We start from the raw sequence: 21,100 nt of genomic DNA, 5'->3' as shown, positions 1-21,100 counted from the left end.
TGTCAATAAAGGCATTAGTGACCTCCTAATTGCCAAATCCAATACTATTTTTAGCCATTCCATTTCTTGAGCACTTGAAGCTGTTGTCATATTACTTTTCTTGGTTCATGGCACTGACCCCTTTATTCTCTACCCAGAGCAATGCTAAGTAGCATTCAGATACTGCTCATAGTTATTTTTCCAGCTTTTTTTACAAAGATAATTTTAGATATAGTGGTAGTCACCTGTACACCCCCTTCCCATGTTCCTCCATTTCAGAAGCAAGTTCTCTCTTTAATGTGGTGTTTATCATCCCAGTGCATGATCTTATATAATTAATACATATCTATGAATCTGTAACCAATATAGAACATGTTTTGCATATTACTAAATTTTATACAAATGACTGTCTATCACTTCTTGAAAAGCTTGTCTTAATAGTACTAGACAATCCAGGTTTAAATCTAAGACCAGACAGTGGCAGACACACACTGTAGTTTTCAGATCAACTTTCTCCAGTTTGCAATTAGGAATTCTGAAAATGCTTTATTCTTGCATGAGGCACTTTGAAGTCTGTCTGGGTATTTTATGTTTGGCTTTTACCCTCATAAAAGGTGTCTCTATTTTCTACTTTTTAATGGGCAATCTCTTCGGCAAAGAGATTGCGTTGACTCCTTTTATGCTCTTTTTATTGCTACATTCCTGATTTTCTTCATATTAAAGGTTTCTTCTGGGCATTTCACTGGGTCTTCCTTTGTGTGTTTCTTACGTGTGGGGATTTTTAAAAGGATGATTCTTAGTCCTCTTCACTCTCTCCCCTGGTGACCCCATCCATTCCCATAAGCTCCCAATTAGTAACGAAGATTCTAAAATCCTGTCTTTGGCCCAAAATGTGCTATTGTACCTTTTTACCTGGAGGTCCTCCAAGCCCTTCCAGCTTGTCTTAACTCTTTATCTGCTCCTGCCAGCCTGATCTGCCTCCTATATCCTCAATGTGTCACCATCTACCCATCATCCACAGTCACCTCTCATCTTCACCTGGGCTGTGCCTCTCTGGCCCCTCATGTTCTCTGCCACTGCCTTTATTTAGGCCCTTGCTTGGAATACGGACTGTTTTCCATTCTGGTCATCTCCCATACTCGCTCACCCATCTGTCCGCAGTGTTTGTTACCACTTAACTGATCAAAATGCAAAATTGGTCATCTTTGATATCTTAAGATCATACTCCTGAAGACTTTTAACAGATGGAGAGCATCCCTGTCCATGATATGAGAAGTTTGGACTAAGTAGATTAAAACTCCTAAAGAAATTGAAGAGAGAGGATTTGATTCTCATCATCAGACCCCATACCAGAGGCCTAGAGGCCTCTGTTTGGGGTGATGAGTAGAGAACGAGTTCTAGTCCCTTCTGTCTCCCGCAGCAGGATGGGCTTGTGTGTTGAAAGGAGATGTTCATTTCCTGAGGGGGTCAGGGCCACAGACACATGGGGTTCAGGAGGTGCATGTTTGGGGCTTTAGTGACCTCTAAGTAGCCCTTTGGGAACCTTGAATGCTATGCCTCGCCCTGTGACTTCCCCTGTGGACATTAAGGCCAATCATTACTCCCCCCTAAAAACATCAAAATCCTGATTCATGCCAGATACACACCTTTGCCTGGGGGACACAGGCCAATGGATGGGTTAGCCCAGATGGTCTCAGACACTAATCATAGGCATAATGAATAGAACAGAAAGAGGTGGACAAGATAGTGTTGGGGGAGAGCTGTGAGCCAGATCTGGTGCCCCTGAGGCCCCTGCTCTCACCTGGGGTCCTGTTCCGTTAGTGTGTGTAGCTCCCACCACAGGTTCCAGGGCCAAGGAAGTGCACTTGAGGCTGAGGAAAGCCATGAGGGTGGGAGTTGGGGCTGGCTGAGCCAGGAATGTGTGGAGGTGGTAACCTCCAAGGCTGGAGATCCCCAAGTCGTCCCAGGGGAGAGTAGGGCAGAGCCCTGGGTGCCTTGGGCAGGACTTTGGGATTGCAGAAGGGGAACTGAAGGCCAGAGGGGAGCAGAGAGAGGCCTCCCAGGGATCCTGGTGGGCCACCTTTGTCTGAGGACCTCACCTAGCAAAGCGTTCTGCCTTTAAGGGACACTTCAGGTCTCCAGGAGTGAGGTGGAAGGACAGTGCCCTGGACAGCTTCCCCTCTCTGTCCTGTTTCCCTTCATCTTGGGGCACCCACTTTGAATGCTACTGATGCCAGGCCTGGTAGACCCAAAGACAATTATTCAAGTTCCTTAGAACGATTGAGACAGGCTTGCATTTTCAGAAGGAGGTTTATTAGCATTGAAAGGAACAAACTAGAGATCACAGAAAATACAGCTGTCCAATTTCTAAAGCAAGACTTCTGCTCCCATAGTAACCAACTCCGACCAGGGACTGGGCAGCTGTGCAGCCCTCTATCCGAGCTGGAGCTCCCACAGCCCCTGCCTGTCTCTGCCTGCCCTCTGCTCTTTCCTGTACTGTGGGGACATCACTTGGGCTACATTGCCCTGTAAGGCCAAGAACCTTTCTCTCCCTGTAACCCACCTGGCTCCTGCAGATGTTCTTTGTCCAGTTGTTTGAGGTACCCTGTGCTGGCAACAGTCCAAGGAGTGACCTTGTCCTTTCTGGCAGGCAACAGTCCAAGGAGTGACCTTGTCCTTTCTGGCAGACACCAGTCCTAGGAAGGGCCTTTCCTTACTCCGGCGAGACCTCCAGTGAGACCTCCGCCTGCAGCTTCCCAGCAGCCTCCGCCTTCCTGGAGGCCTCCTGTTCCCTGTTGGAGGGCTGGTAGAAGCTCTCATCACTGGCTGGGCCCTGCCCGCCCTGGGCGAAGCCCAGCAAGGCTCGGCACCGGCGGAGGAAGTTGGGGCTGGAGAAGCAGTAGAGCACCGGATCTAGGACGCTATTGAGATAGGTGAAGGCCAACGAGCCGTGAAAGAGCTGTGAGCAAATGTTCACGGCATGGCAGGCCTTCAGGCGGAAGGCCACCACGGATGCCAGGCCGAAGAGGATGCTGGGCAAGAAGCAGATGGTGTAGACGGCCACCACTGCGGCCAGCACGCGCATAGCCCTGCGCGGGCCTGCTTGCTCCCCGAGGCCGCGGCGCCGGATGGTCAGCCCGATGCTCACAATGGCAAAGAGGATGAGCGCCAGCGGCAGGAAGAATTCCAGCACATACAGAGCATGGTGCCAGTGAAGCCAGGGCGAGGGGCGTGTGCCCAGCTGGTAACTGAGGCAGGACTGGTTGGTATAGGTGGTCAGGAGCAGGTGCAAGTTGAGGAGCAGGATGCACACCCAGAGCCCCCCGGCCACCCGGGCGGCTGCCCACACCGAGGCCCGGCTCAGCCAATGGTGGGGCTGCACCACCTTCAGGTAGCGGTTGAGCGCGATGGCTGTGAGGAAGACCACGCTGGCCGTGCGGTTGGTGGACAGCAGAAAGAGGTTGACCTTGCAGGCGCCGGCCCCGAAACGCCAGATCTCGTGGAGGAGGTAGTAGTTCATGCGAAGGGGCAGGTTGACGATCAGGAGAAAGTCCGCGACGACCAGGCTGACCAGGAACACCGTGTTGGAGGTCCAGGGTCGCGTGTGGACGCAGAAGATGAAGAGCGCCAAGCTGTTCCCCACCAGCCCCAGGATGAACTCCACTCCCAGGGTAGGCAAGAGGAAGGCAGACACCTTGGGGGAAGAAGTAGGGAGGCAGGGAGCCTGTGACCCCAATGTAGTGGTAAAGGTAGTTGGGGAGGGAGGGAGGGAGGGAGGCAGAGTAGAGGGAGAGAGAGAAGGAAAGGGAGAGGAAGAGCTCAGGTTATGAAATTCCATGTGCTGCTTGGGCTGTAGACCTCCGAAGTTTCCAGAGTCTTTCTGCCCCTGCATGAGTGTTCACAGATGAGTGCTTTCTATCGGCTGGCCACTACAATGACTCAGTGTCCTGGGGTTTTCATCAGCATCCTCATAGACACTGAGAAACACCCAGTGTTCCTGTTTGCTAGCAAAGGGGAAACTGCAGCACCCCTCCTCCCCCTCCCTGTACTGGGTACTGGGCGAGCCCCCATCTCTGAACACCAGCCTGGCGGGTGGCATCTGTGCTGCCCCTGGCAGAGGAGGAAGCAGGGTTCAGTAGGGGTGAGATGGAGGCCCAGAGAGACTCTGAAGTGGGAGGAAGGCCCAGCTGGGGTGAGGTGAGGGGGAGTGTGCACAGCTCTGACCGGTCAGACATTTGCTTGCTGAAGGCGGGAGCAGGGCCTGGCAACTCACAGCTCTCAGGATCATGCAGACCATCCTGGACAGCCCCCCAACCCCATCATATATACAGGCTAGCTGGCTGTCTCCCTGCCCCCACCAGCTCTGGCAGCAGGGACTGTGAAGCCAACAGATAGGGTCCTGGAAGAGAGAGGTGGGAATCCAGTCTATACCTGACCATCAAGTGCATGGCCTGTGGGAACCAGGCTGTGCTGTGCCCACTGCTGTAGTTACTTCCGGATTCCTGATGGTTCCAAAGTCTGTGATGATCCCAAATTCATGTACATGACAAAGTACATCCCATAGGCAGAGGGCTCCCTTCTTCTTTTTCTACTGCCAATTTCTACTGCCATAATCTGGGGACCAGGGGGCTTCTCCCCCGAACAGAACAAGCTCAAGAATCCTCGAGTTTCCCCGTCCACTGTTTACTCCTCTTTGTCTTCATCCAGCATTCACTGCAGGGAACGGAGTGAGAGGCTGGGGCTGACTTTGGAACAGGTGCAAGTCCTACTGTCCCACTGCAGTGTTCTCGTGAGCCCATGCAGCCAGCCTGCAGTAACGATGAGGACCTCGGGCTCCTAACAACATGAGACAGCACCAAGGGAGGCTGTGGTTCCAGGTTCGAGGACCTGACACTCACCCTTGCCAACTGGCTGTACTTAGCAGCATGCCATGTGCTGCCAGCTCTACCTGGGCCTCTGGGTTTCAGGCACAGCGGCCCCTGGCTCCTCTCCCACAGATCCTCCAGGCCTCTCCCCTGCCCTGGACTTCCGTATGGCGAAAGCTGAGTATAGTCAGGCTACGACCACAGAGTGCAGGGTGGTGAGACCACCAGCTTGAAGTTTTATTATTATTATTATTATTTTTTGGACCAAAAAATCTTTATGATGGTGCTGTACAATTAGAAGTGAATTAAAATATGTCAGCATAATTTATATATAACCTTGTTAAAGTAAAAGGTCATCCTCAGACCTACTTTTCTGAAATCTCTCTTCTCTGGTCCAGGTGTCTTTCCAGCAGCTGTTGCTGTTCTTTTAAATCCAGTCTGAGTTTTGAATACATACAGGCCTTGGCTGGAAACAACTGCCTGCTTTCCAAACCTCTCTGAGCTTTATCTGTAAAATGGGGTGGTACCACCTACCTGGAGGGCTGTGAGGAGTAAATAAGATAATGTATGTAAAAACTTCTAGGGAATTCTCCGGCACAGTGCTTGTGTTCAGGAAAACGGAAGATGTAATTATCATTATTTTCTGTTTCTGATTAGGCACTAGGGACAAACTCCCTCTTGTCATGTCCATCCACACTCAGGCAGGGGGCCTCCATGACACATCCCCATGTTCTCAGCTTCCCCACAGAGCCACACATTGCTGCAGCCTGAGCAGGCGCCAGGCCTCTGCCCTCACCCCCCTGGATGGTTTGCAAATAAGGGGAGGCTGGCAGTGTTTTCTCTTTGCTTGTAGGAGAGGAAGGTCCCAACATCCCTCGGGGCTGGAAGCCCCTTCAAAAGTTAGGCTGGGCTCTCTCCTCTGCTCTTCAGTGGAGTATACGAAAGCAGTGAGCTGTGCAGAAGACAGGGTTCAGACCCTAAGTTTTCTGGAAGAAGCTTTGACTCTAACCAGGGACCTGTTCCGCCCAGATCCCGCTTTAGTTACCCCCATGTGCGACCCCTCATTGGCTTCTCATTGAAGTCAGGATACCGAGCCCAGATCTCCTGCTACGGGTTCCATGTTTCATCTCTATCCACTGTTGCATCTGCGGCTCCCAGCACTCCCATAGGAGGCCCAGGAGCCCTCTGAGTCTTTGTACACTGTCGAGGGGGAGCAGGGGGATGTGGCCAGATACCCCTCTCCTGTTGCCACGCTCCTCATACAACTTCATGCCCTCTACAGGCTCATCACAATCTTTGCATATTAACAGTTATTAACTCTGGGTGGGGTATTTTGTATTTTTTTGTATTTCTATATTTTATACAATGAGCAGAAATCATTCCTGTTATTGGTGGGGGGAAAGACCTAACAGATTCTATTTTTTGAAGTTATGTAAAAAGAGTAAGCGAGAAAGAGCCAGAGAGGTAATACCAGCTGTGCCCCCAGGACAAGCACAATAGCCTGTGTGGATCAGGCCACATGCACAGTGATGAGAGCCCCTCTATAAGCAGGTGCACCCCCGCAACAGACCTTCCACATGTCTACAGTCACCTGGTGCCCTGGTACCCAGGCAATACACAGTCTCAGGAGCACACGGGGTCAGCTATCGACCACAGCTTGGGTACATGCAGACCCACAGGTGCTCGTTCACAGGAAGCCTTTATAGAGGGCCATCTTTGTGGCGGACAAGTGCTGAAATGAGCCCGTGGGGACAGAGGATGAAGAAGCAGTGGAGCAGACCACCTGGCAGAACTGTGCAGGGCAGTGGGGCGAAGGCTGTTAGAGGAGAAGGGGAGTTACTGGCCCCTGAGGAGCCTGGCATCTGGGCCAAGAGGACAGAGGCGGATAGAGACCGTGTCCCGGGTTCAGTGGCAGAGGACTCTGAGTTTCTCAGCAGCAGTACACCTACAAGCAGCAGGCGCTGTGAGAGCAGTTCGGCACGGGTGGTACTTTGGCACATCCTGTGGCTGCTTTGGGTCCATAGCAAGACTATCACTCCAGAGGCTTCTTGCGAGCGGGGTCCTGGGTCACAGCCAGGGCCACAGAGCTTTGCTCTCGCTCCCAGGCATATCTATGGAGACAAGGGTGGGCAGGGGTCAGACAAGGGTGGGCCGGGGTCAGACAAGGCTGGGCTCTGAGGATCCAAGGGAAAGGAGGGCAGTCCCACAGCTGCGGCAAAATCCTCCCCATGGACTCACTCAGTCCCAGCAGGCACCAGGAGGCTGTCATCAGGGGTCAGGCTCAGGCACTGTCCCCCCATCGTCACCATAGAGGAGCCTTCCTGGGGGAGAGGAGCAGGAGAATTGAATGGAGGCTACTGGGCCTCCATAGCTGTTCTGAGTCTGCCTTGGTAAGGAGGCCCTAGGAGCCAGTCTGGGCTATGGGAGCACAAGGCCCAAAAGCAGTCTGGTCCACATGGGCAGGACATTGTGCCACCCTCTCCTGGGGACCCCACTTGCCAGCTGCCACAGCCACATGTCCACGTCCAGTCTCGGGCCTTTGTTCCTGCCTTGTCCGTGGACGATCACCTAGAAGGAAGTGACACAGATCTTTCTGGTGCTTCCTGCCCCATATAGGAGATGACCTTGAACCCGGCCCCCAGATACCAGTCCTTTGAGTGCTGAGTGCGGGGGCCGGGGGGTGCACAGCACAGTCTTATGTCCATGTGCAGAGCAAAGTCCAGGACTTAGAAAGCAAAGCTGCCCAGGCTGCAGGCCTCCCTGCTGCCTTCATCACGATGGGTGCTGCCTGCCTGCCATTTGGGATCACGCATGCCTGCCCTTCATACACACATGCACATCTGGTCCCTCTGTAGCACATCACAACTATTGTTGATCCCCATGAAGGCATGCCTGCTAAAGGCACACTAGCGACAGACACACATGTGCACGATGTAATGCAGACCCGCATAGCACACAAATGTCATTCCTCAAAGGTGCCCACCTTCCTTTCTCTGTGAGATTCTGGCCTAAGGAGCAGGAGGGAGATGGGAGGGGATGAGCAAGAGTGAGAGAGATGCTGAGCCTCTGACCTGCATCAGCCTGGAAGCCCACAGGTACTGTGCAGGCCATGTTCCCACTGGCCCAGAGGGGGACTCAGTAGGTATTTGTTGGCATAAACCAAAGCAGGTGGCATCAGGGATGACAAAGAAACGGAAGGCAGGGCCATGAGCCCAGATGAGCACTGAATGATGTTGCTGTGATGGACGGCAGGTGCTTTGTGGTGTGTGCCTGCTCTCACAGCCCTGCTATGCTTGGGTGTCTGTCTGCTGGCCAGGCCTCTAAGGGCAGGTCTATATCTAGTGAGCATCCCTCCATGGGCCTGTTGTTCAAATTGTAAGCGCCAGTGGCAAATTATGAAGCACAGTGAGCACAAGCCTCCTATCAGGTCTCCCAGTTTCCGCACTTGCCCTCCTGATCCTGCCCACACAGGAGACAGTGATCTTTCTGAAACGCTACTCTGGCCTTGTCATCCCCTACTTCAATGCCTGGGCAAAGCTCTGTTGTCTCCATGATAGATCCTTGTGCCTTGCCTATTCCAGGAGACCTACCAGGACCTGGGCACTGCCTGCTACTCCAGCTGTCTACCAATTGTGCCTGCTGCCCCCATTCCCCTGCCCTGGCTCGTGTCAACCTCAACTACTTGCAGTGCCAGCCTGTTTCAAGCTTTCTGGCCTTTGCTCAAGCTTCTCCCTCACAGAATGCTCTCTCCAACTCCCTTATTTTCTTTTGAAAACTCCTGTGTTTATTTTAAAATAGTTTACACATCACCTCCTCCAGGAAGCCTTCTCTTACTTCTCTCCCAGCCTGGGTTCCTCTTTTATCACCCTGTGGCTTCTTAAAGCTTCTCTCCAAATAACCTATCACATGATTGTGGTAATTATTGATTAGCTTGTCTGTTTACTAGACCACACATTCTTTGAGACAGTGATTCTATCTTATTTCTTTTACCAAAACTTGAAACATAATAGACACTTGATAAATGTTGAATGAAAGAAGGTCATCTTTGTTTAAGTCTCTCTCTGTGTACCTCTCCATCAAACCCTCACCCCTAAACACCTCTCTCCCTTCCAGCTCCCAAGGCGGTGGCTAGCCAAAGGCTCAGGAAGGCCTAGCAGCAGAGGGATAACCTCAGACCCTAGAAACCTTTCACTGGATGGGGCAAGCCCTTACTCTGGAGGCAAAGAAAAATTGCCTGGGACCATGTAGCCTCCATAGGCTCCCACTCATAGCAAAGCCATCATTCTCCGACTTAGGGAAGAAACAGGAAGGCCTATTTGCCCATGTCTACAACCTCTGAAATGTGTCGGGGGCGGGGGGCGGAGGGGAGGGTTGCGCGCGCGCGCACGCGCACATGCGTGTAGTTCCCATTTCCTGGGGCTGTTAGGTGAATGCCCTGTGTGGCCCAGGGCTGCATTACCTGGGTCTCATAGGTGTCCCCAAACAGGCTGAGGGGTGTGCCTGCCTGCAGCTTCTCGTGGTGGCCATCTAGCCAGGTCTTCAGGGACACGGGCTCCATGACAGATCGTGTGCTCAGGGGGTATGGTGGTTCCTTGAGCAGCTGGTCTGCACCACAGCCCAGCTGTGGTCAGTGTCCTCTGGCCCAGCCCACCCAGTCCCAGCAGACCCAGTTCTTAGGGCTCCCAGCTCTCTATTGCCAGAATGGGCTCTGGATCTAGCTCAAGGACACAGCAGCCACGTGGGGTTACTATTTGGTGCCATCTCCAGTGCCTTGAGTACTGGGCAGAGTACTCAAAAGAGGACTCTGTGGTACCCTGGGCCGAGACCCATCCTCCTCTGAGAAAGAGGGGTGGTAGGGAGAAAGGTGGTTCCAGTCATCTCACCAGAGATGGGCTTTCCAGTTCTGTACTGCTCAGAGATGAAGAACCTGCAGGGGCATATGGGAAGGGGGTGGCGGGGTCAGCATTCCTGATGGAATGGCTAGTGAGACACGCACATACACACACTCATTACTCTCAGTTACAGGCCCCCACTTGCGGGGCCCTCACACAACTCATAGTGGCCATCCACTCTCTCCCACACCCGTGGAACAGCACCCGCCTCCCCAGGGTGCTTCCCAGCCCAGCGCCTCCCTCCCTGGGAGAGCAGACTTTCTCCCTAAATCCCAGGTGTGATGGCTCCAGGTTGGCAGATGCTGCTTGGAGCGCTGCTTGGATGGGTCTGCTCTCCCCAGCCGGGAGAAAGAGGGGCAGGGGCTGGGTGGGGCCTCACTCCTGGATGATGGGGGCCAGCTGTGTGCCAAGGTCCTCACAGTAGAACCACTTCTCAAAGAGGACATCCGCAGTGTCTCCCATGTAGTACCTGCCAGAGCAAAGGACAGGCAATCTAATTCTCCACCTGGGCAGCCTCTGGGCAGCCTTTCTCAGGCCTGGCTGTGCGTGTGGACATCTGGGCGGGGCTGGCCCTGCAGAGCTGGCTGTTTGCTTCACCCTGTTAGTGCAACCTAGTGGCCACACATGGCTCTCCAAGAAGCAGCATTTGCCCCCAAAGTGAGTAGGCTATTATCTACCCTATGTGCATAGCTCTTTCTGGTTCCCAAAACTTGACCGTTTACAAAGTGGATAGATTTCTGAGAGAAGCTGGGCAGCTTGGGAGAGATTACACAGCCTGTAAGTGGCAGAAGCAGGATAGACTCAAGGCAGTCTTAGAAGTGTAGAGAGCATCAGTGAAAAGTGTCTTCATTTTTCCCAAAGCAGAAACTGAGGCTGAGCTTGAATCCAGGGCCTATGGCTGGATGCTCTTCCTGCCCGCTACAACCCTATGTGAGAGCACATGGAACCTTAAGGAATCAACATGTGGAAGATGCCCCTGGATGAGGGGTCCTTCTCCTTTTGGGGTCATGGATGCCTTTGAGAATTGGACCAAAGTGCTGGGCCTCTTCTCTGGAGAAAGTTCCACATACATGTACACATAGCCTCTAGTGGACTTCCTGAAGCCCACCCAAGTCCCCAGACCGGCTCAGTGAGCTCCTTCACTGGCCTGAGGAGTATCTGGAAGACCGGGGCCAAGCCTCAGGCCCCTGTGTGTGCATCACATCTGTTAACTGAATGCCCGATGCCCAGGCTCAGCTCCCAGGGCCAGGTCAGCTCTGTCTGCTCTTCAACTTCTCCCCAAAAAGAGAAGCGGCCCTGTTTATGGGAGATGGTTTATAGACACACAGTGCATCCGCCTCACTAGGCATCCTAAATTCTATCCTGGGATGGAGCTGGCCACCAGAAAGCATCATAACTGGACTGCAATGTGCTCCAGAAATTGCCTTCAGAGTGGAATTTTAATGTTGTATTCCTGGCTTTCATTAAAGGTCAAAAGCAGCCAGATGAAATCTGTTATTGAATTTGCTGTAAAAATATTATTGAGGAAACCGTCTTCTCCATTACTAAAAACTCCCTAGATAAAGCCCCACGGGAGAAATTTCTTCTAGAATTTAAAGCCAAGCATCTGCTTCTACAACAGGTTATTATGCTCTAGATTAGCATGCAGTCATTAACACAGTGTTTTTTGAAAAGCATTTAGTAGTATGAGAAATGCTCATGAGTTTTTCATGTAAAAAAAGTAAAACTCAAATTAATGCTTTCAATAAGACTGCAATGTTGTAAGTGCAGATATGTATAGAAAAAAGACAAGATGGAAGTTTAAGTGCTTTGTTAGGTTTAATTGGTGGGCTGACGACTTTTTTTGTTTTCTCTTTATTATTGTTTATTTTTTTGTTTTTTATTATTGTTTATTTTTTTGTTTTCTCTTTATTATTGCTTATTACTTTTCCTGACAGGTAATTTTAATTTTGTTTATGCTTTCTTGACTTTTCCAGATTTCAAGAATGAATGTGTATGACTTTGCTAATTAGAAAAAAAAAAGGAAACTCTAAAAAAAGTCCTTTATAACAGAAGATGTCAGTAACTTGTTGGGAATTTTTTATTTTCTTAGTTAATAAATGCAAAAGTAGTTTAGCTTTTGGAAGAATCTATGTCCCCCTGAGCTACAGGCTGCATCATCTTTTCATTTTCAGAGAATAATAATTGGATGACTGATCAGAACCAAATGGGAATTCAGCTCTAGAAACAGGGTAGGTGTCTCTGCCCCAAGGTCCTTCCTTCCTGATGCTGACTCCCACTCCTATCCTGACTGTCCTGGCCCTCATTTCATGTTTCTCTATCATGCCACCTTGCCATTTTCTAGTAAACTCGACTTCCCTGTGCCCAGTTTCTTTACCTGTAAAGTACAGACGATAACAATACCTGCCCCATAGAATCATTGCGAAGATTAAATAAATAAAGACACATAAAGCGCTTAGCCCCGTGTCTGGCCCATAGCAAGTGTTATACAAATGTTAGCGCTGGTTGTAGAATGAGTTGGGGCAGAGAAGCAAGCAGAGGGGCGCACTAGCAGAGACTGAATAAACTCTGGGGGGTGGAGGCTGGGAAAAGCAGCAGCGTTGTGGGCTGCCCTGGGCCAGGAGGGCTTGACTTTGGCTTTGGCATCCCTCCCCACCCCCACCAGAAGATCTCAGTGGGAAAATACAGCCAGAAGGGCCTCAGACTGAGTGGGCTCCCAAGGGTGCCACAGACAACATCCCTGCATCATCAAACCTACCCCGCCACCTACCCTAACCCTCCCCCATCAGCCAGCAAATACAGGATCTCCATTGCCTCCACCTGGCTCAGTACTTTCTTGGCTCTATCTAGGACCCTTTCCTTTGAGGCTTGCCACCCACTTCCCCGAGACAAGGCATATTTACCTGAGTCCATCTAGCTCGGTTTTCAGCCGCTTCCGCTCAATCACCAGCCCCACAGTGTTAGCAAACCTCTGTGGAGAGTGGGGGACCCCAGCAGGCAGGAGGAATATCTACAGTGGTGGGGACAAAGTGCCAATAAGGCTGCAATCTCCCACAGAGACCTCAGTGCCCGCAGCATCCTGGGCCTCCCAGTTCACACAGGGTCCAGCCCAGCCCACCTCTCTGCCCAGCCTATCACCCAGAACCGGAGGGAATGTTGGGCTGTGCTGATGATGGGGTAGCCCAGAGGAAGAAGTGCCCAAGGATGGGACCAGAGCTGGTTGGGACGACAGGAAGGCAGGAGAAGGCAGGAGGACGATACCTCAACCAAAGCCAGGATGAGTGGACACAGTGGGTTCCTGTTCTGGCAGCCCTTCGCCCCCCTGCCCCGGCCCCCTCGGGCCCAGCCTCACCTCTCCCTGCCGAATGACCACATCCCGGTGTTTCCTTTGTTCCAGGACTTGGAGAACCATGTCGCCCTTCAGCTGATAAAACAACTGTGGGACAAGACAGCAGACAGGCTTGGACCCTTCAGCTGATAAAACAACTGTGGGATAGGACAGCAGACAGGCTCCCCCTTCCAGCTCCTTAGCCTGAGTTCTGACTGAGAAACCTGAGAAAAGTTCCTAAAGGCCTTGAAGTCTATGAGCAGCTCTGTCACTCCCACCCTGAGGCCCCAACCTCCCCTGGCACATGCCACAGACAGAAATACTGGTGACACACAAGGATCACATCTTGACATGCGAGTGATGACCAAAATACCCAGGACGCAAAACAGCTGGTGTCTGGCTTGGGGGCAGGAGGCTGGCTGAGATGCTCACTGGAGAATGCAGTGACCCTTCGGCGAGGTAAGGAGAACCACCCACACTCTGTATCCCAGAGGCTGTGCAAGCCCCTGTACATTATCCGAAATCTTAACAACTTCCAAAGGTACTACTAGTCCCATAATGCAGAAAAGAAAAAGGAAAACAGGCTCAGAGAGTAAAGCCGCTCTCTTAAGGTAACAGTCTTGGAGTCGCAGTTTGGACCTAAGTCTGCATGTAGATCTGGAGCCTGTTGGCTCTTCTGGGCACGGTGATGCCCTGGTACGGGGCAGGGCTGTGCCTGTCTAAATCCTTCTGGAGGTCAGCCATGTAAATGGTGGACTCAGTGATGCTGGAAGCTGTGGGGGATGTGAGCACTCACTTCCTGCTACCTCTCTGGGGTGCGATGGGGTGGGAGGGGGGCTCCTACTGCATTTTCTCTATTCTGTTCTAAGTCCTTAATTAATGTGTTTACTGAGCTCACCCTCATGGAGTTGGGAGGAGGAGGGGGCAGACACATTTTCTCTCCACCAGTCACACATTGCGCAGGTGTTAAAAGCCCCAGCCAAATAGTTGAAGGGGTGTTTTAATAATAATTATTATTATTATCATGTACGGAGCTAGAGGAGGTAGAAGTTCTTGTCAGTATCTACTAAGAGAAATCAAGCCAAGCGGCTTTATAGTCTGCCATGAGGGACAAGTTGACACAATCCTTCTGAAGGGCAATTTGGCAGAAAGAACCTTCACAGCTCACACCCCTGTGGGGCGGCTGGAGGGGTTTCTTGGGATGCAGGACCTTCAGCGCTAAAACTGAAAAAGCCCAGGACAAACCAAGACAGTGGCCACCTTATACTGTTGCCCTAATGATTCCATCTTTAGGAAGGCGGCTGCAGTGAATCAGAAATGCACCCGCTTTGAGGTGTACATACATGGCTGTTTCATCACAATGCATGATAGTTAAAAGCATCACCTGGCCCTCAGCTCAGCCAGGTCACCGTGTGCCCTTGGGCAGTTGGGTTAGCTTTCTTATGTCTCCATTTCCTCATCTATAAAATGACAGCGTCGACTCAGAATGTTGCTGTGAAGTCTGCTGGGACACTGTACACAAAGTATCCATGACATAGTTAGTACTCATAAACCTCTAGCTAATATTAGTGATGGCAGGAATAGCAAAATAATGCTAGTAACAATTAGAGGGGAAATGTCACTATTTTATGATAGAGTCAAAATATGAAACATTATGCAGACATTAAAAACTATTTTTGAATAACTGTTAATAAGATGGGAAAATGGAAAATGCTAAAGTTATGTTAAACCAAAATTCAAAGCTACACCCAGCAGGATTCTAATTATGTAGTAAGACATGTATAAACGCAAGCCGTGTTCACAGTGGTTGGATTCTCTGAGTGGTGGGATTATGGATGAAACATACATTTGGTTTTTTTTTTATATTTTGCATGTTTTCTACAAAAAATTATTTACGTTTATTATTAAAAATAACCCATACAAGATATTTACAATACACAAGAAAAAACCTACCAGGTTCTTTTAGGGAGCAATTCTGCAAGCCCACTCCTGATTCCCTCAGCTAGGAGGAAACCCCAATGTGTGTGAGAGGGTGGGGGTTCTTCCATGGTTGGGAGAGAAGAAGGGTCCAGAGAGCTCTAGGGAGGGGACCATAGCCCTTGGGCCTTGCAAATATCAGAGAAAACTGGAGTGGGGGTCTGATAGTCTGGGCCAGATTCAAACTCATCAGGGCAGGTACAAGATGTTAGCAGCCATCAAACAAAAACAGAAAAGTGGCATTTTCCTCAGTCTTGTTCCCATGCCCAGGGCCTCCCTTGTGTGAGGGACAGGCCTGGCCGGGGGCCGAGGTGCAGACCCAGAACAGCAGAAAATTCCAAACAGCAGAGGGCAATCTAAGAGGAATTATGCTCTGTTTAGAAGTAAATGATGTTTAGGGCCTGGGGCTGGGTAGATTAACTGTCCTGGCTGGGCAGATATTAAATTGAATCTAGCCTCTGGGGCCCAAAAAGGCCTTATAGGCAGAGGAAGCCGGAAAGGGGCTGGGGGTGCAGAGAACCAATGCATATTAAGAAGCTACTGTGCACCAGGCTGTGTGCACACACTATACACATTCACCAGGCACAGCCAGTGTCCCCATGTATTGCAAGGAAACAAGCTCAGAGAGACGATGTGATGTGACCTGTCCACGATCGCATCATTAGAAAGAGGCAGACTCCCAGCCCAAACCTCCTCACACTATGTGCCCAAAGGGAAAGACTGGGGGAAGTGGAATATGTGTGGTAGGCGGAGCCAGGGCACCTGTGGGGCTGAGCTCAGGAAGGAGGAAAGTTGGCTCAGTGACTCCCCTTCTCTCATCAGGATGGATTTGGACCTTGGGGCTGGGGTTGCTCCTACAACACAGCCTGGAGTCTCCCCGGGCTCCAGCTGGGTGAGGACAGGTAGGGACAGAGAGGGTACCAGCCCTCTGCCCCGTGGCTTCCCAGAGCCTGTGGCTGGTATTCTCCTCTACTTCAAGATGGGACCAAGCTGTCACGAACCCACCTTTCACCAAATTTCCCTCAGCCGCTTGAGAGTCCCTACAGAGTGGGGACAGCTGCTTAGGCCAGCCCTCATCTGTCAGCTACCCAGTTAAGTCAGAGCATGGCCTGGGTCCCTATGTGGTTCATCCACCAGAGCAGCTTGGGGGAAACCCCGAGGTAGGACATGGGGTAGAGATGGTAGGGGACAGGAAGGGACAAAAGGAAGGAGAAAGACAGGAGAAGTGGGCACTGAGACCAGGGCTACCGAGTGGAAGCCTCCAGAAGACAACATATGTGGCTTGAAGCTAACGAAGGCAGACAGGAGACACCCTGCAACCCGTCTAGTCTCCAACACCATGGTCGCTCCCAACCCAATCTTATCTTCTCTCCGCAGTTTTGCATTTCCCTGCTGCTTTTTCCACAGAGGAAAATGGTCTCCAGTGAGGTGTGGTGTGAGAAGAGAGTGGCGAGGGGAGGTGTGGGTCTTGGAAGTATGAGAGGTGAGGGGTTGGCTGGCTGTGCTCTGCCAAAGCCGCTTTCTGCTGGCCCAGGATCCTCACCCCCACTGCCCCTGACACAGTAGGTGCTCAGTAAATATTTGTTGAGCGAGTAATTCTTCTGGCCCCAGCTGTGGCTGAGTCGCCAGCAGTGGAGGTAGAGGCTGGTGACCAAGCTGGACTCTGGACCTCCAACCTTAGCACTAGTGCCCCCAGGAAGATAGGTAGGGGGCCCCCGTATTGATCCTTTGTCAACAGAGGTTCTGATAGCTGGAACCCACCTGCGTCCCTCCTTTTTCTCCTAATTTTACCCCTGTTTATTTACTTTGGGGTAGGTAGTATAGAAACACAGTCCAAAACTCAAGGTACAAAAGGGTATGCAGTAGAAAATAGCAAATTCCCCCTTCCACCTGCCCGGCCTTCTGCCAATAGCTTCCAGCAACTGATGTGTCTTGTGCTCTCTAGATAAGGAAGGGCCTCCCAGTGCCAACACTTGCCAGACAACTTGGCTCCTGGGACCAGAGTGGAGCACCCAGGTCCCCCTCAGTGTTTGGGCCTCATTTTGGAGGCCAATCTTGCATATTAAGGTTTGCGGGGAGGAGACCAGGACATCCCACCTAGAGCACGGACAGTCCCTGTGTCCAGAGGGTGATGCCAACAGCTAGAGCCTCTCATACCTGCAGTGGCTGGGCTCCTTCTGAAGATGGAGCTGTCAAAGGTGCCTACATCTTCCAGGCAACAGTATTATCCTGTGATTTTGGTTGATTTCCCTTTGCTCATCAGCCATCTGACCACTCCATCTCCTATTCATAGGCCCTGGTCCTGGCATGGGAAGTGTCCTCTACCCCCAGGGCTGAGTCAGTGGGGCAGTCTGCAGGCCTACCTCCTCACCCTCCTCGATGTGGTAGTCCTTCCTGATGTTGGGGCCCCCGACGAACATGACTTTGAGCTGCTTCTGATGCCTGCAATAGATGAAGGGGGAGAGGTGCTAAATCAGCTCATGAGAGAAAACAGGAGTGGCCTGTCGGGGAGCCTGAAAGGAGCCTGGGTACATCTGGAAGAGGTAACAAGACTGTTTCTACACCATTGTCCTTGTCAGTGTTTGATGTTTGTCTCCTTCTACTCTCATCCCAGGGTGCCCATGACTATCCAAGAGTGGCTGTGTCTGTCCGAGACTGGATATGTGCCTATGTCTTTCTGTATCTGTGTCTTGATATATTTGCGTGTGTGCGTGTCCCTCTGTGTGCATCCCCCACATCCTCTGACTCGATAGGGGAATGGCGTGGCGGTGGGTCTATCTCTTTATCAGTCAGGATCCTTGGACTATGCTAAAGAGCTTTATATACAGGAGAGCAAACTAAAGGCTCCACTTGCTATAGGGGTAAAATGACCTTTATCTACCCCCCTCCCCCCACAGAGCTGTCTGATTATGAGACTGTGTTCCCCCAAAACTGTTGGGCTTAAAGCTGTGAAGCACTTGGGGAAAGAAGTAGAAGGAGGAGTTGGGTGCAGAGGCCCTGAGACCAGAAACAATGGGGGTCCTGGTGGTGCGGGAGTGGTCTTGGGGAGTGATGGAGAGAAGGCTGGATCAGGATGGCAGACCAGGTCACCCCAGGCCTGGAGAGCTCAGCCAAGGAATTTGTGACCTTACAGATAGCAGCTGGCAGCACTGCCCCCCACGGCTGAGAAACTGGCCTGAGGGATGCCAGGGGGCCTAGGAATTCTTTTTCTTTTTTACTCATCTTTACCGAGATATAATTTAGGTACATATGCGTGTGTGTGTGTGTGTGTGTGTGTGTGTGTGTGTGTGTGTGTGTCCCCGCACACGCACATGCACGCATCTGCCAGCAAAGAGGAGAACTGAAAAGAGCAATACACCAAGATCTCCCCACTGGAGATGACGATCCTCCGACTTCACTCTCTGCCAGGTGCTTCCTGGACAAGAGTAGGGGTGTGTGACTGGGCCGTCCCCAGAGGTAGGTTCCACTGTAATTCTGGGGAGTAGAAAACCACCCTCCCCAAACTCATGAGAGTCACTGGGGGTGAGAGAGCAGTTTCTCAGCCGTGGGGGGCAGTGCCGCCAGCTGCTCTCTGTAACTCTCCTCGCCTCGTCCACCCAGCCATCCTCAGAAATCAAGGTCACAATCTCCACGCAGAGTCGTCAGAAAGAGGAACAAACCAGGGTGGTGGAACCCCAAACGGCTCGCCCATACCCTCCCTTGAAGACACCATGAGGATGATAGCCCCTCTTCTGCAGGCTTCTGGGTCAAGGAAATCAGAGCTGGAGGTCGAGGGGTGAGAGGTGCAGATGGAGGTGGAGAAGGTGAGGAGCGGGGCGCGCCTGGGACTCACAGGAGCTTGTTGCAGACAGGAGGAAGGAAGGAGTCCCGGTTCTCTTCCACCCAAATCCGCACTCTCACAGGACGGTTCATGGATACCCCGGGAGCCGCTGTACTCTGAGCGACGTCCTGGGGCCGTCGGAGGAGGAGCACGGCTCCGCCCAGCAGCCTATTGGAGGCCTCGGTTATCAGCATCCGGGTGTTCAAACACCCCCGGGGCTGGGGACCCACGTGGGGGTCTCTGTCGGCTTTTGGTCTGAGTGTCCCTGCACCTCCGCGCTCCCACTTCCCCGCCAGACACCCGCTCCGTCCCGCCGCACACCCGGGGGCGCCCCACACACCCCCGTCGGGGTTGGGAGTCTGAGACAGGCGTAAGACACAGGATAGAGAACCTTCCTGGTCCCTTGTCCCCAGACTTCCCTTCTGGGCCCCAAGGGAGCTCCAAAGAAACACTGCGTTGGGGAGCAGGCGGATTTGGAAACCCGAGCGCCTGAGTGCAGGGGTGCTGGCATTGCACTGAAGCCTCAATTTCCTCGTCTGAAAAATGGGACTGTCTGCGCAGCCATCTCAGAGTTGCATAGCGGCCACCACAGGCATCGATTAATGTTATCCCCTGTCTTGCCAGAGGACAGAGTCAGGCCAGAGTCCCCGGTTACTGAGTGCCACTGGCGGCCCTGCCTCGGGCTGGGTGAGGGGAGCGGTTCGGGAAGGACGCGAAGAGGGATGGTGAGCGCACTGCGCGGACCCGCCCGCCGGGGCTGGAGAGCAAAGGGTTCTGAGCTCCTTCCCTGTCTTAGGAACATAGTCAGGCCACACGACAACTCTATGAGGAGTTTTACAGATGAAGAACCGGGCCCTTGGTGTCCCAGCCCTCAAGAACCTCGGGGTCCGGGGCTGGGGAGGGTGGACAACCCTGTACTAATGTTGGTTCCAAACAACATTCTAGCGGGTAGGAGAGGCTCTGACTCAGTTACCCGAGGGCTCGTAGAGCTCTGGCACCTGGTGTGTGGGTGTGAAGCAGGAGGAACGGGTGGAGTGAGGAGAAGCGGGATGGACGATCGACGCCTGCCTGCTTCTCTTTCTTCCGGACTCGGAATTCTTAGGGAAACTGCGCGCTTGTGTTGGAAGAGGGTAGGGTGGAGGAGCGGGTAGGTGCAGGGAGAAGGAAAATAGCTCAGACTAGGACACCAGAATCCAGATTCTAGGGTTCAAGAAATTCGAAACGCCTCCAATTCTGCTCACACCCACCCCCAGTCCTTCTTGCCCCCTCCTTGCTGTCTGGGGTAGGCCGGTGTTCTCAGCACCCTCAGACACGGAGACGCCCCCGTGCAAATCAAAACCCAGACAGACAGGAAACAAAATTCCCACCCAGCCCTCTGGGACAGACCCGCCTGTTTCTTCTCAACTCCCACCCCATTTTCCTCTTTATCCCTTTCTCCCTCTTTTTTCTTTGTAATTATTTATTTAGAACTTTTTAACCGAGCCTTTCTTTCTAGAATATTGTTTGGAACCAGAATAATTCAAACCATATTCCTATCTTTCTCATCTACAAGTAATCAGAGGATATGTAAACAGTGACACATGAAACATCAAGGATCTGTGATATGTTAGGTATGGATGTTTGTTAAATGGATGATTGGGTGGGTTGGTGGATAAAGTCATGAATGAATTCACAATAAAAGGGAAAAAAATCATTTCAGCCCGACAGATGTTCTGTTACATAATACAAAGAAAAGAATGATAGTTACCCTGCATTTTAATCTATCAAGTCACATAATGTAAATAATTGAGACCACAGGTGAACGTTTGAGGTCTGAATTACCCAGAGGAATCCTAAACACAAGCTAAATAATCTGCTGTATGGTCACTGTCACATCTGCCCTCTGGTTTGTGCTGTGTAAATAAATCACCATGTCTATTCGACTGGCTTGGGTGTGGGCCACCATTTGAAAGCACTCTGGGAATAGTCTTCTGCCTATTCTCCCCGTTCACTGTTTTTCTATTAAGTTGATGTATTCTACGGTTCAGCTCATCTATTGAGTTTTAAATTTCAATGGTTTCATGTTTTTACTTACAAATTTTAATTGGTTCTCTCCTACAACTGGCTGTCTTGATTTCATGGATGTGATACACTCCCTTATTTTTTCAAGGAAACTGTTTCAAACTGTGAACTCTCTATCAGTGGAGATAATATTAGCTGCTGAAACCTGGGGGGTGGGGGGTGGGGGAAACAAAAACCT

General features: G+C 51.5%; 2 protein-coding genes across 2 annotated transcripts; both read right to left on the bottom strand.

Moving 5' to 3' along the window:
• Nucleotides 1-2,692: 2,692 nt before the first annotated feature.
• Nucleotides 2,693-3,823, bottom strand: OXER1 (oxoeicosanoid receptor 1). Its single transcript, XM_006909694.1, has one exon. The coding sequence runs from the start codon at nt 3,815-3,817 to the stop codon at nt 2,693-2,695; it is 1,125 nt and encodes a 374-aa protein (XP_006909756.1). The 5' UTR covers nt 3,818-3,823.
• A 3,053-nt stretch (nt 3,824-6,876) lies between these two features.
• HAAO (3-hydroxyanthranilate 3,4-dioxygenase) lies at nt 6,877-18,953 on the bottom strand. The gene is made up of 10 exons (XM_006909693.1): nt 18,874-18,953; nt 17,405-17,483; nt 13,089-13,172; nt 12,640-12,746; nt 10,116-10,205; nt 9,728-9,771; nt 9,304-9,449; nt 7,344-7,412; nt 7,083-7,165; nt 6,877-6,955 (listed from the first exon to the last, which is right to left on the bottom strand). Exons 1-10 carry the CDS (start codon nt 18,951-18,953, stop codon nt 6,877-6,879), a joined length of 861 nt encoding a protein of 286 aa, XP_006909755.1.
• Between the last annotated feature and the right edge of the window lie 2,147 nt (nt 18,954-21,100).

This window comes from Pteropus alecto, unplaced genomic scaffold, assembly GCF_000325575.1.
Source record: "Pteropus alecto unplaced genomic scaffold, ASM32557v1 scaffold131, whole genome shotgun sequence".
Taxonomy (NCBI): Eukaryota; Metazoa; Chordata; class Mammalia; order Chiroptera; family Pteropodidae; genus Pteropus; species Pteropus alecto.
The sequence above is the reverse complement of the archived record's forward strand: the minus strand, read 5'-3'. Positions and strand labels throughout refer to the sequence as shown.